The sequence below is a fragment of the Leopardus geoffroyi genome, chromosome C2 (genome assembly GCF_018350155.1).
Source record: "Leopardus geoffroyi isolate Oge1 chromosome C2, O.geoffroyi_Oge1_pat1.0, whole genome shotgun sequence".
Classification (NCBI taxonomy): domain Eukaryota; kingdom Metazoa; phylum Chordata; class Mammalia; order Carnivora; family Felidae; genus Leopardus; species Leopardus geoffroyi.
Genome location: NC_059333.1, coordinates 87,911,259 through 87,925,017, shown reverse-complemented (window position 1 = coordinate 87,925,017; position 13,759 = coordinate 87,911,259). Strand labels below are relative to the sequence as shown.

General features: G+C 34.3%; 1 protein-coding gene across 2 annotated transcripts in view; it reads left to right on the top strand.

The window, feature by feature from the left end:
- PIK3CA (phosphatidylinositol-4,5-bisphosphate 3-kinase catalytic subunit alpha) overlaps positions 1-13,759 on the top strand; it is an 81,129-nt gene that overhangs the window by 62,883 nt on the left and 4,487 nt on the right. For both annotated transcript variants that reach the window (XM_045502904.1, XM_045502905.1), the window contains exons 10-19: positions 617-741; positions 1,845-1,926; positions 2,255-2,419; positions 2,642-2,745; positions 4,524-4,695; positions 7,441-7,547; positions 8,265-8,386; positions 9,215-9,293; positions 12,798-12,968; positions 13,538-13,655. In XM_045502904.1, coding sequence (XP_045358860.1) covers positions 617-741; positions 1,845-1,926; positions 2,255-2,419; positions 2,642-2,745; positions 4,524-4,695; positions 7,441-7,547; positions 8,265-8,386; positions 9,215-9,293; positions 12,798-12,968; positions 13,538-13,655 — 1,245 coding nt within the window. The remainder of the gene's footprint in view (positions 1-616; positions 742-1,844; positions 1,927-2,254; positions 2,420-2,641; positions 2,746-4,523; positions 4,696-7,440; positions 7,548-8,264; positions 8,387-9,214; positions 9,294-12,797; positions 12,969-13,537; positions 13,656-13,759) is intronic.

Here is a 13,759-nt window from a genome sequence, read left to right as displayed (position 1 = left end):
TTAAAGGAAATAAATACATTACTTGGAATCTTGGAATTATACTAAAAGTTATAGTGTTTTCATTTTAGTTTCTGAACACTTAACGTTCAGTGTTTTAATAGGGGTTTTTCTTTTCCTTTTTCTCTTATTTTTACCTTTTAAATTTGAAAGCCTTGCAGTGATTATAAGGATATACTCAAGCAAAGATTAGGAATAAAATAAATTCTTAGGAAAGAATTTACATTTTTATTATTTTACTATTGTTTATTTCCATTCCAGAAACATGAGCAGATTAGTTAATAGAATACTAGGAAGGGGCTTCACCAGTAAGACAAATTATTTACTGCTACCCCCTAGTATCCCAGTCTGGGCTTATCCTTGACTAATTTGGCAGTTACTGTTCTGTGGTTGGTGGTAATGTTAACTTAGTAAGATACTGGATTTGTTCCACAAATACTGCCTTAAGTTGATTCTTTCCTGTCCCTGAAAATAAAGTCTTGTGATGAGAATAAACTGTTTCACAACATTTAATAAGCAATGTAAAGTTATTGGCACTTTTCTTTTTTTGTAGATCACTCATGAATCCAGGGGAAAATATGGCAAAGAAAATCATATAAGATATTACTTTATTTTACAGAGTAACAGACTAGCTAGAGACAACGAATTAAGAGAAAATGATAAAGAACAGCTCCGAGCAATTTGTACCCGAGATCCTCTATCTGAAATCACTGAGCAAGAGAAAGATTTTCTGTGGAGCCACAGGTAAATGTTAAAATGGAGATTCCCTGTTTCTTCTATTAAGGAGAAAGAACTGATTTTGGCTTCTCTTACAGATTCTGTCATACCTGTTAAAGTACATAAAGCATAATTAAATGACTTTTTTATTATAAACATTATTCTTTTTAAAGCTGTGGATGAGGATCAGTATTTCTAGCAAACCATGCTCCTTTGGTACTAACCTTGAATCTTAAACCCTTGAAGCCTTTTTTAAAATTCTAAATCCCTAATAGCACTTTTTTAGGATTTGGTTTTTGGAGCTTTTTTTAATGAAATTCAAGATCCAAAAAAAAAACTAGTAGTTTTAGATCAATTTAGTTGTGATTTAGTTGGTCTAGATATTTCCATTTTAAGGCATTCCTTCCATTTTTTTTCTTATACCTCCTCAAAGTAATAGTGCAGTGCTTTATTTTCACTTATGAAGAAATTATCCCACTACTTGGAAAGTATACAGTGGTTTATTTAAATAAAGCAGTTGCAGTGCATTTCTGCAGAAATTTTGTCCAGCGACTTAACAGTAGAACTGGTGACTCTTTGCATGGTTTCTGTTGCATAAGTAGGTAAATTAAAAGAGCTATATAAAGAGTGTTATGAGGGGCGCCTGGGTGGCTCAGTCGGTTGAGCGTCTGACTTCAGCTCAGGTCACGATCTCACGGTCCGTGAGTTTGAGCCCCGCGTCAGGCTCTGGGCTGATGGCTCAGAGCCTGGAGCCTGCTTCCGATTCTGTGTCTCCCTCTCTCTCTGCCCCTCCCCCGTTCATGCTCTGTCTCTGTCTCAAAAATAAATAAATGTTAAAAAAAAAAAAATGTTATGAAATAAAATCATAATTTTTTCTAAGTATTTGTCTTCCATTTGGATTTTTCTTTTGTCTTCCTTGCCATTATAACTATGTCTAAGGATACATGTACATATATATGCAACTATAGTGTTAAACACTGATTTCTTTTGATTTTAAGGAAGGCTAGTAATGGTGAGTTTTAAAAGTGTTTGGAACTTCTTAAAGATTACATAGTTGAAGATTTAGATATGTAGGCCTTTTGAATAACATGCAGAAATGTTTTTTGTTTTGTTTTGTCTTTTCCACACAGACACTATTGTGTAACTATCCCTGAAATTCTACCCAAACTGCTTCTGTCTGTTAAATGGAATTCTAGAGATGAAGTAGCTCAGGTAAATGCATGTTGGAGATTACGGAATAACTGTTGTATAAAATTTGTATGTTGTTCAAATCATTTTCTCTCAGAAAGTCTGCATAAATGTAAGAGGTGAAATAGACTATGTTTTATATTAATAATGGTAATATGGTGGAGAAAAATACCATTCAAACTGCTTCTACTGATAAAATTAATTAGAATTGAACATTTTAAGCACTGAATTCATGAGAAGAGCTCTTATCTAAACCAATTTTAAAATAAGAAATTAAGACAGTGTCTTAACAGCATTCACTCACAACTATCCTATGCTTTTTAAATACGATTTATTGTCTTTCTTATAACAGATGTACTGCTTAGTAAAAGATTGGCCTCCAATCAAACCTGAACAGGCAATGGAGCTTCTGGATTGTAATTACCCAGATCCTATGGTTCGAGGTTTTGCTGTTCGATGCTTGGAAAAATACTTAACAGATGACAAGCTTTCTCAGTACTTAATTCAGCTAGTACAGGTAAAATAATGTAAAATAGAAAAATAGTGTTTTATTCTAAATCTGTGCAACTTTACCCAAACCGTGGATCTTTATCTACCCTGGTTTTATGCTTTTTTAAAAATCAGTTTTATTATCAGTAGTGACTACTTGCTTTCTGAAAAATTCTCTGTAAATCTAACCATGCAAAAACTGACCCTGATTAACGCAAAGTTGTTTTTATGTTTGTGTTTAATCACATAGGTCCTAAAATATGAACAGTATTTGGATAACCTGCTTGTGAGATTTTTACTCAAGAAAGCATTGACTAATCAAAGGATTGGGCACTTTTTCTTTTGGCATTTAAAGTAAGTCACGCTATTTTCCCATTAAATTCTTAGGTATATATTACTTGCTTTCTTAATAGATCTATAAATATTCGTTACTTATATACTGTTGTTTTGTTTGTCTGGAAGCCTATTCCATAATGAAAGTATATTCGTAAGCTTCCCCTCAGATTTTTTTCATTTAAAAAAAAAATTTTTTTTTAATGTTTATTTATTTTTGAGACAGAGAGAGAGACAGAGCATGAACAGGAGGGGCAGAGAGAGAGGAAGGCACAGAATCCGAAGCAGGCTCCAGGCTCTGAGCTGTCAGCATAGAGCCCGACGCAGGGCTCGAACTCACGAACTGTGAGATCACGACCTGAGCTGAAGTCAGACGTTCAACCGACTGAGCTACCCAGGCGCCCCTCCCCTCAAATTTTTAAATAAGCAATAAAATTCAAACTGAATTTTATACAGAAATTAGAGCTGAAATATTTTTAAAGACTTATATTTTTCTTTAAGCAAAACAAAATTTGCTAGATTAATATTGTTTAATATTGCAGTTGGTTTCATTGTATGTGTGGATTAAAATAACCAAAATTAAAAAAAAGATCCTACCTCAGAATTCAGAACAATAATATAAAAATCCCAAGTTTCTTACTAGAAAACAAGCAAACAAGCTAATTAAGAATAAAAAGTATTTTGTAGAATATGATCTAATACTCAGTGTCATCACAAGTCATACACTGTTTTCTAAATTTAGAAAGATTTAAAATTAACTTGATATCTTTATAATTAACTTGATTTTTTTAATGTTAAAATGAATCAAAGGTGGAATCTTGAAGCTAGGTCTAAAATAACTTAAATTCAAAGACAGTATAGAAAAGGTGCATGTATGCCAGAAGAGTTAAATAGTACTCACTGAGCTCTTCACTCCCTCCCTATTCGTTTTATTACTTTTGTGCCTAATTTACTTTTTTTTCATGTTTATATTTTTTTTAAGTTTTTATTTAAATTCCAGTTAACATGCAGTGTGTATTAGTTTAAGGTATACGATATGTACAATGTGGTGATTAAGCACTTCCATACAATACCCAGTGCTCATCACAGCCAGTGCTCTCCTTAATCCCCATGCATCTAACCCATCCCCCCCTCCCCCCACTCACCTCCTCTCTGGTAGCCATCAGTTCTATATAGTTAATAGATTTTGTGCTGACGTTAGTAAATGAAAAGTAGTTGAAATAGGCCTAAAATCTAGTTTATTAAATTTACAATTCCAGGAATGATCTTAAACTCTTGATTATTTTTGCTTACAAGTGATAGGTTTTGAATCACTTTATTGTTAGTATGATTATAACATTTATTGGATTTCAGAAATGGGTTTTCTTATTTTCTTAAAAGCGATTATATACGTATACTCATTTAAGACCACGTAGGGGCACCTGGGTGGCTCAGTCGGTTAAGCATCTGATTTTGGCTCAGGTCATGATCTTGTAGTTTGTGGGTTCGAGCCCCACATCAGGCTCTGTGCTGACAGCTCAGAGCCTGGAGCCTGCTTCAGGTTCTGTGTCTCCCTCTGTCTCTGCCCCTCCCCCACTTGCACGTGCGTGTGTGTGCACGCACATGCGCACGCATGCTCTCTTTCTCTCAAAAATATTAAATAATTTTTTTAGCAGTAAACATTTAAAAATTTTTAAAGGACCATGTATATATATAATGTGTGTGCGCATCTGTGCACGTGCGTGTGTGTGTGTGTGTGTGTGTGTATGGGTTTCTTTCTTTTTTTTTTTTTTTTTTTTAATCTTACGCTGTTCTTTTAGATCTGAGATGCACAATAAAACAGTTAGTCAGAGGTTTGGCCTGCTTTTGGAGTCGTATTGTCGTGCATGTGGGATGTATTTGAAGCACCTAAATAGGCAAGTTGAAGCTATGGAAAAGCTCATTAACTTAACTGACATTCTCAAACAAGAAAAGAAGGATGAAACACAAAAGGTATGTGACTCTTTAGATTGCTTTTGAGACCCTTCATTGCAGTGGGGCAAGGTAATTTGAGAGTCCGATGTAGATGCAGATTGTGAACATTAGAATCAAGCATATCAGGATTTGGATCCATGTTCCACCACCTCTCAGCTGTGTAATGTTAGACACGTTATTTAGTGTTTGAGATCCATTTTCCTCATTTATAAATCGTACTGATACTTTCTTCGTAGTGTAGTTGTGAGCATTAAATTACATGACGAATGCTGAAGCACATATCACAGTCCCCAGAACACAAAAGGTACTCAATAAATGTACTCTGTTCTTTCCCTTCCTTCTCTTCTACATCACTGTAACTTGTAAAATGATTTTTTTCGTAATTTTCGTCATTTATTAGCTTTTAGTAATGACCTTGAAAATAAGTGTTTGGAAATTAATTTGTATGTTTCTAAGTTTAAAATGGACTCTTAGGTGGGGCACCTGGGTGGCTCAGTTGGTTGAGCATCCAACTCCGGCTCAGGTCATGATCTCACAGTTTCTGGGTCAAGCCTGGCATCAGGCTCTGTGCTGACAGCTCAGAGCCTGGAGACTGCTTCAGATTCTGTTTCTCCCTCTCTGCTTTCCCCTCGTCTGCTTGCACTCTCTCTCTCTCCCTCTCAAAAAATAATTTTTTTAATGGACTCGGGCGCCTGGTTGGCTCAGTCAGTTGAGCTTCCAACTCTTGATTTCAGCTCAGCTCATGATCTCACTGTTGTGATCGTACATTGGGCTGTGCACTGAGTATGGAGCTTGCTTGGGATTCTCTCTCTCTCTCTGCCCCTCCCCTGTTCACATGCACTCTCTCTCTCTGTAAAATACAAAATACAATAAATACAATAAAGTGGACTCTTAGTCACCCAGTGAGCATTATCACACACTCGTCATCGGCAGTCTAGCTTAGTGTAACTGAGGAATATGAAATGTAAAGATTTCTCATGACCTTTCCTCCTCTCTATCCTTTATTCAATCTACCACATCCTATAGTAAAAGTGAGATCATTCCTCATCTCTAATGAAATGGAAAAAAAAAAAAAAAAAATCCCCGTATATTGATGAGTTCCCAAGCACAAGAATATAAATTAGCACTACTGAATGAATTTTTCCAATACCTTAATATTGCATGAAAAAAAAATTAAAAGACAGTTACTGTATTAATCTAAATGTCATTGAGTCTGTGACTGAGTTGACTTTATTGAACTTGTGAAATGTAAGTTCAAATAAAGGTTATTAGAAAATAATTGTACTGTTTCTGATTCTGGGAATCATGAACAAGAGTAGACTAGTCTGCTTTGAAAGAATAAAACTTATTATATTTATATTGTAACTGATTGAAGAAAAAAGAAACTAGGTACTAAATTTGCAAATATAAGGGTTTCTTTAAAGCTAGATTTTTCACAGCCTAATATCACAGATTGGTTCTGATACAGTGGATTAATTAGGAACGTGAAAGTCATTACATTAGTATTGGCTTAAATGGGATTGTGACAGGAAACTAAGAATGCTGTAGGTACAAAAGCGTTTCTTTGGTGTCATGTTTTAGCATAACCATGGTAAAGCATAGGAAGCAGTGTGCTAACATTATGGTTGATAATGGTAGAAAAAGAAATGCCTTTACATGAGCAAGAGTTGCCCTCGTCAGTGATAACTGCATTTTCTAGCTACTCACTTATCCATAGTGAGAAAGAAAAAAAAAAAAAAAGCTTTGTTACTAAAATTACAGCACGAAAATTATTTATTGTTAATTCCTTAGCTTCTAACCTCTTTCGTCCCTCACTTACCTTTTATATTTTTGACAGATGAAGATTTTCTAAAATAAAATGGCAGTTATTAACATGCTATATAGTTCAGCAGTCTGGGCTCTGGTTTCAATTGATTAGCAAGAGTGGCACCTGGGTGGCTTAGTTGGTTAAGTGTCCCAATTCTTCATTTCAGCTCCTGTCAGGATCCCAGGGTCATGGGATTGAGCTCCATGCCAGGCTCCCGTGCTGAGTGTAGAGCCTGCTTGAGATTCTCTCTCTCTCTCCCTTAGTCCCTCTCCCCCTACTCACACTCTCTCTCAAAATAAAATAAATCTTTTAAAAATTGAGTAAACAGAGATGTTTCTGCATACATACTAAACCTGAGTATAGCGTGAGACTCAGTGTAACATGTTTTTATAAATACTTTTCGAACAGTTTCTTTTAGCTTCACTAGATGTTTTTTAACACTCAACAGAGAAATGAATATGGTGTTTTCTGCAAAGCTTAATAGTAAAGTTACTAAGCTGACGTGATGTCTCCATAGTTTTTCCTCTGGAACAAAGATCAGCAAACTCTTTCTTGAAAGGCAAGATAGTAAATATTTTAGACTTTGTAGGCCATGCAGTCTCTGTTGTAACTACTCAACTCTGCTGTTCTAGTGTGAAAACAGCCAGTATCTAAATAAATTGGCATGGCTACATCCAATGCAGTTTGATTTACAAAAACCTCCATAGTTGACCAAGCCCTGCTATAGAGGCAAAACATGTCTGTGTCAGTGTGCAGAATTGTCACAGGGGAGTACACGGTGCTGCCCCTCCTTCCTCTGCCTGAGTTGTGTTGCTCTGTGCAATAGAAATCCTTCTGATCAAAATACAGGATATGGATTCACAGACTATACAGTACTGAGGTTCCAGCATATAAAAGCGATTAGCAGTTAGTGTTACCTTTTATGAAGCCTAACCATGATTGTGCTTATTTATTAGGTACAGATGAAGTTTTTAGTTGAGCAAATGCGGAGACCAGATTTCATGGATGCTCTACAGGGTTTTCTGTCTCCTCTAAATCCTGCTCATCAACTAGGAAATCTCAGGTAACGTACCTTATTGGAAGTTTTATTGATGTTTAAACAAGTACCCTGTCTGGAGAAAATCTGGAGAAAAGTTAAAGTGTCCATTATAATTAGAATGTTCAATTATATATGCTTCTCTCTCCTGTTATCCTACCCTGCAAAATAAGAGTTGTTCAATTTCCTTAAGTTCAGAACTGCATTTAGTCAGAATGAGCTTTTACTACTTTAATAATACAGTTTAAAACTTTCTCTGGCCAGAATTTCTGGTTTCATACAATACAAAAATGTAGTACCTGGGGGCACCTGGGTGGCTCAGTCAGTTAAGCGTCCAACTTCAGCTAATGAGCTCACGGCTTGTGAGTTCCAGCCCTGTATCAGGCTCTGTACTGACAGCTCAGAGCCTGGAGCCTGCTTTGGATTCTGTGCCTCCCTCTCTCTCTGCCCCTCCCCCCCCCCAAATAAACATTAAAAAATAATAATAAAAAAAAGAAATGTAATATGTGTAAACCTAGTGGTATGTCCCTATATTTGTTGAAAATTCCTATGTTATCATATAAGAAATTTTTAACCTTAATATTTATTTTTTCTTTATACTCCCCTTAGAAATGAATTCATAAATGGAAGTGAGAAGGTTTTAAGTTTTTATAAGACTTCAAAAACTATACTGTGTATTTTAAAATAAATTTGAGGGTAAAAGAATAAAAAATGTACCTGGTAAAGTTTTTAACTATTTTAAAGGCTTGAAGAGTGTCGAATTATGTCCTCTGCAAAAAGGCCACTGTGGTTGAATTGGGAGAACCCAGACATCATGTCAGAGTTACTCTTTCAGAACAATGAGATCATCTTTAAAAATGGGGATGGTAAGGAAGAGTATTATTGAACTTATGATGCATGAATTTAGCTATCTTTTTATACACAGGATATTTATGAACTATGAAGACTATTGAAAGCCATTTAAGGAATATGCATGTGGTTAAAATACATAATATTAAACAGATGTCTTAACCTTTAGAACATGTATGTATGATTATTAAAAAGAAAAGAAGTACTAAATTGAGAACCAAATGGCCTGATATAACTTTCTAACTATTTGCTTAGCTGTGTGAGTATCCATTCATTCCATAAATATTTGATGTGCTAAGCCATCAAATTGTAAAAATAAAACAGAATCCCTGCCCTCTTAAAGTTTACAGTCTAGCAGGGAGAAGAGAGATACTAAACAAATAATTACAAAAATAGAATTACACTATGCTACAAAAGAAAAGTGTAGTCTACTAAGAAATATTAAAGAAGGTTCTAATGTACTTGGAAAACAGGTTGCTGGGGGAGCAATGGAAGGATATTTGATGGGTTGCCTTTGGGGAATGACATTTCAGCACTGAATTCTATTAGCCCCAATATGTTAATATAAACAAGTTCAAATCTGAGGATTCAGAAAAATAAGTACTTTAAATATTTTAGTCTAAAATTTTTCTGAAATACATAGTAGCTTATTCTACATTGTTATGCAGATGGGTTTATGCAGCTACTTTAGAGTGGGTTAAAGAATCAAAATATTGCTTCCTTATAGATCAATTTGAAAAGTAAATATAGCTGTATTTATTTTCTGTTTGAAAGTAGTGTGATAACATGACACCCAAATTTGCATTTATGGCATTAAGTGGTGGTACATATCATTTGAATTGCAGATTTACGGCAAGATATGTTAACACTGCAGATCATTCGCATTATGGAAAATATCTGGCAAAATCAAGGCCTTGATCTTCGGTAGGTAACAAGTAAGGCAACATGTATGTTAAAAGTTATCCTGAGAAAGTAAACTATTAGTAAATATCAGTTATAAAGCATAACAGGGCATTTATCTATAAGGAAATGTATGGAGTAGAGTAATACTAGTCGATTACACTACTTTCATTTGTCTTCTTCTTCTTTGCCTTAGAATGGCTAAGAGATTCAGGTAGGTAAGAAGAGGTATCTCTAATAAGCTGGTAAGGGCTCTGCAACTGTGTCTGGAGTGTTACTGTTTGGGACATGACATAGAAGACGCAAAAGCCCCCTATTTTCATTCAGAAGTTAAGAGGTTTAAAGACAATTTCTTTCATAATATAAATTTTCTAATTTTAAAACTTTATAAAGCCTCTAATCTTGAATCAGTTTGATAACAAAATTTATGAAAAGAACTAAAAGAACTCAAAGCTTTTGCCCTTCGGAGCACCCGTGTGGCACTGTCGGTTAAGCCTCCGACTCTTGGTTTTGGCTCAGGTCATGATCTCACAATTTCATGAGTTCGAGCCCAGCGTCGGGCTCTGTGCTGACAGTGCGGATTCTCCTGGGGATTCTCCATCTCCCTCTCTCTCTGCCCTTCCTCAGCTCGCACTGTCTCTGTCTCTCTCAGGATAAATAAATAAGCTTTAAAAAAAGAAAAGAAAAGAAAAAAGCTTTTGCCATTCTGTTGATTTCTGCCCAACTTTCTACAATTATCAGTATTATCTCTTAAGTTTTCTGTCATGCTTCATCTTGTCCTGGTCATTTCTTTTCTCGTAGTGTTTCCTTTTCTTTCTTATCTCTTTGCAAATCTAGGGTCATTCCAGCAAAGGCCACTGTCTCCAAAAGAAAAATGTCTGTTTAAGTGAGCATAGGAGTCAACTCTAGCTGCAGCAGCAGAGTAGATTAGGGTCTGTTTGTATGCCTCTTAAAGATGGAGGGTAGCTGCTATATAAAGATGTATCAGCGACACATAGTAGAACTCTCTTATTGCAGAAGAAAAATGGACACATCAAGTAATTTGCTAAAGTACAAAATTGAGTCATCATCTTCAAATTTTTAATTCCTGACTTAATCCCTTCTGCTTTCCAAAAACAATTAATGTTATATTAATCAAGTTTCCTCTTTTGGTATAATTTTCTATATCTGCGAGACACATGCCATTATTACCACTGTCCCCAGGGAAGTACAAAACAAAAGAGAGAATGCAGAACTAGACAGAGTAAAGAAGTTAACTGTAACTCTGGTAATTACAGTATTTAATTGTGAATTAGAAACTATGCTAAAAAAGCACCTAAAGTTACGCTAGATCATTGGAAGGTAAGTTGGATCTTCAAAAAGTATTTAAGTTTTAAAATATTTTCTAAATTTCTTTAACTTAAGTAATTTAAGTAAACATTTTTTAAGTTTAATTATAAATAAAATATAAATTTAAGCAAAATCATAGCATTTTTATTCTTAACAAAACTTGGATTCTCTGCTTTATTTTTTTTATAACAAGCCTTACGGGAGTATGTGACTCTTTAAACTATGAGCATGTTCAACAGTAATAAAATTAAAATGTAAAGAGAGAATGAGCAGGAGTACAACCTTAAGAAATCCCTGTATTTATCAGGGCAGGTAGAAGGAAAGCTTCCAGGAAAGAAATGGTCAAAGGGATAGGTCAACTAGAATTTGTAATTCGCAGAATCCAAAAGAGAAGAGAGAGTCACAAACAGTTTATAGTATCAGGTGCTTCAGGGGATGTAAGTCCATAAGGACTATGAAAAAGCCCTTGGATTTGATGATTCATGGTTAACTGTAAGAAGAATTGAGTCAGTAGAGTAGTAGGTGTAGAAGTTATGCTACATGGAATTCAGAAAATGAAAATAAGTGTGGATTGTAATCTTTTAGGAACTTAAGTCAAAGAAAGATGGAAAGAACTGCCAGTAGCTTATGAGAACAACAGAGCAAGAAAAACCATACTTTTTAGTACTTACGTGCCAAATGGTATTTTTTTTTATTGTCTCTTTAACTCCTCCTCACATCTCCCTTGACTACATGTCCTTTTTTTTTTTTTTTTTTTTTTTTTTTTTTACATGTCCTTTTTAATACCATGTGATGAATGGGAGGAATCCATACAGCACTTCTGTGTATCCAAGTATGGTTTTATCAAGAAAAAGCATTTGTGGGTTATTAGAGTTGTAAGTTGAACTAGCTGCTTTTTTTTTTTTTTTTTTTTTTTTCATGGAACACCACTTTTACTTAAAGAATAACTAATAGATAAGTTTTGGTTATTGAGACATAGGTATTTGGCAGACATTTTCTTTCAAATGAGTTGATATGAGCCTATCCCTTCAAGGTGAACAACTGACACTATTGTCAAAGATCAAATTTGAGCTCTCAAGCAAAAATCAGAATTTTGAAAAACTTGTATGTAAGCAGAACAGCTTCCTCCAAGTAAAGATTTTACTGAGGAAATCAGTGGTGTTATTAACAATTGTGATTTTTTTTAGTTGGTATGATGAAACATACCAGCATTTGAAAGATCTTCATAACTCAGTGAACTGGTATCTTCCAAGTGACCAATGCAGCATGTGATAAAGTCACATATGGGTAAAAGTTCGATTCAGAGGCAAGATAGACAAATGGATTTTAATGTAACAGAGTGTAAAGAGTTTAAGATGGTTTCATATTCCAAACTGCAACTTGAGAAACTACTTCTTATCCAGTTTTAGAATAGTACCAAAGAAAAATATCTACAGTTATCTGAAAAAGCTATTCCAATACTCCTCTTTTTTCTACCTACATAACAGTACAAGGCCAGATTTTCTTCATATGCTTCAATTAAAACATGGCATTAGATTGAGTACAGAAGGTGTACATGAGCATCCAGCTCAGCACTGTGGAATGAGACATTAGATTTTGAAAATAGGGGATTGTGTCACTGTTCTTACTAAGAATTATTTTAATATAAGGTTCTTCGTTTCATTAAAAAAAATATTATTTATATTACTACAGAATAGTTTATTTTTAGATTAGTTAATACTTTAATTTGTTATTTTCTCTGTTTTAATTTCTATTATCAGTAGATATAACCCACATAAATAAAAGCTCTTTAGGATCTGGGTAATTTTTAAGAGAACAAAGGAGTCCTGAGACCAAATATCTGAGAACTGCTGCCTTAAAGTATTACTTAGATGTCAGTTAAACAAATTGAAATTCAGCCATATTTTTAAAGTCATAAATATTTACGCAATTTTAATTGCCACAATAATTTTCTTAATGTTTTTCTCTTACATAATTAAATGCTTTCTCATTTGAAGGTTATAACAAATGATGGCAGATAATTTTGAGGATTTTTCTAGGAATGCTTGTCATACTGTAATAAAAGAAAATTAAAATTAAAGGAGTGAAGATGATGCATGACAAATTTGCAAAAAGAATATTCCTGTAATTAGGCTATTAAAATATTTGCTATTTTAAAATGCCATCATTTAATTGCAAATGTTTTTGATCCTTTTTCAGAATGTTACCTTATGGTTGTCTGTCAATTGGTGACTGTGTGGGACTTATTGAGGTGGTGAGAAATTCTCACACTATTATGCAGATTCAATGCAAAGGTGGCCTGAAAGGCGCACTGCAGTTCAACAGCCACACACTACACCAGTGGCTCAAAGACAAGAACAAAGGCGAAATGTGAGTTTATTATTCTTGTCTTCCTGTGTTCATCTAAGTTTTTGTTAGCTGAGGCTTTTAATGGTTGTGTACATTTCTCTGAGACCAGAGAAGACATTTTACTTACTTGGGAAAAAACTATGCTCAGCATTTGAAATGTTTGAGATTTTGTGTTTGAATGATCAGAATTGAATTGCTTATAATTTTGGTGAAATCCTATATACCCAACTTTATACATCCAGTTTTAGGTATCTAAAATGTGTTTCTCTTATTGCTTATTCTTTAAAAAAAAAAAAATGATCATTGAACATTTCAAAATATACTTCAAGGTCACTGTTGAAATGATTAGAAAAAATGTTTTTTTCATGACATGTTCAGTATTTTTTCACTATAATAAAAATTTCGCTTTAGTCAGAGGATATGTAGAAATGTACTTTCTGTCTCAAATCTTTGCACATAATTACTTCCTCTTCTTAATGTCAGTGATTGTTTTCCTTCTTCAGTAGAGACTTTGACCATCTTTTCCCAATTTGGACTGGCTTACTCTGTATTTCCACACTGTTGAAAAGGTATTTATTTCTTCTTTGTAGATACGATGCAGCCATTGACCTGTTCACACGTTCATGTGCTGGATATTGTGTCGCTACCTTCATACTGGGAATCGGAGATCGTCACAATAGTAACATCATGGTTAAAGATGATGGACAAGTAATAGCTTTCTCTTTTTAAAATGTTTTGGCATTCTTAAATTTATTAATTCAGGATATTGTATTCTGCATTGGTCAAACTATAATATAATTATTTGTTTTTGA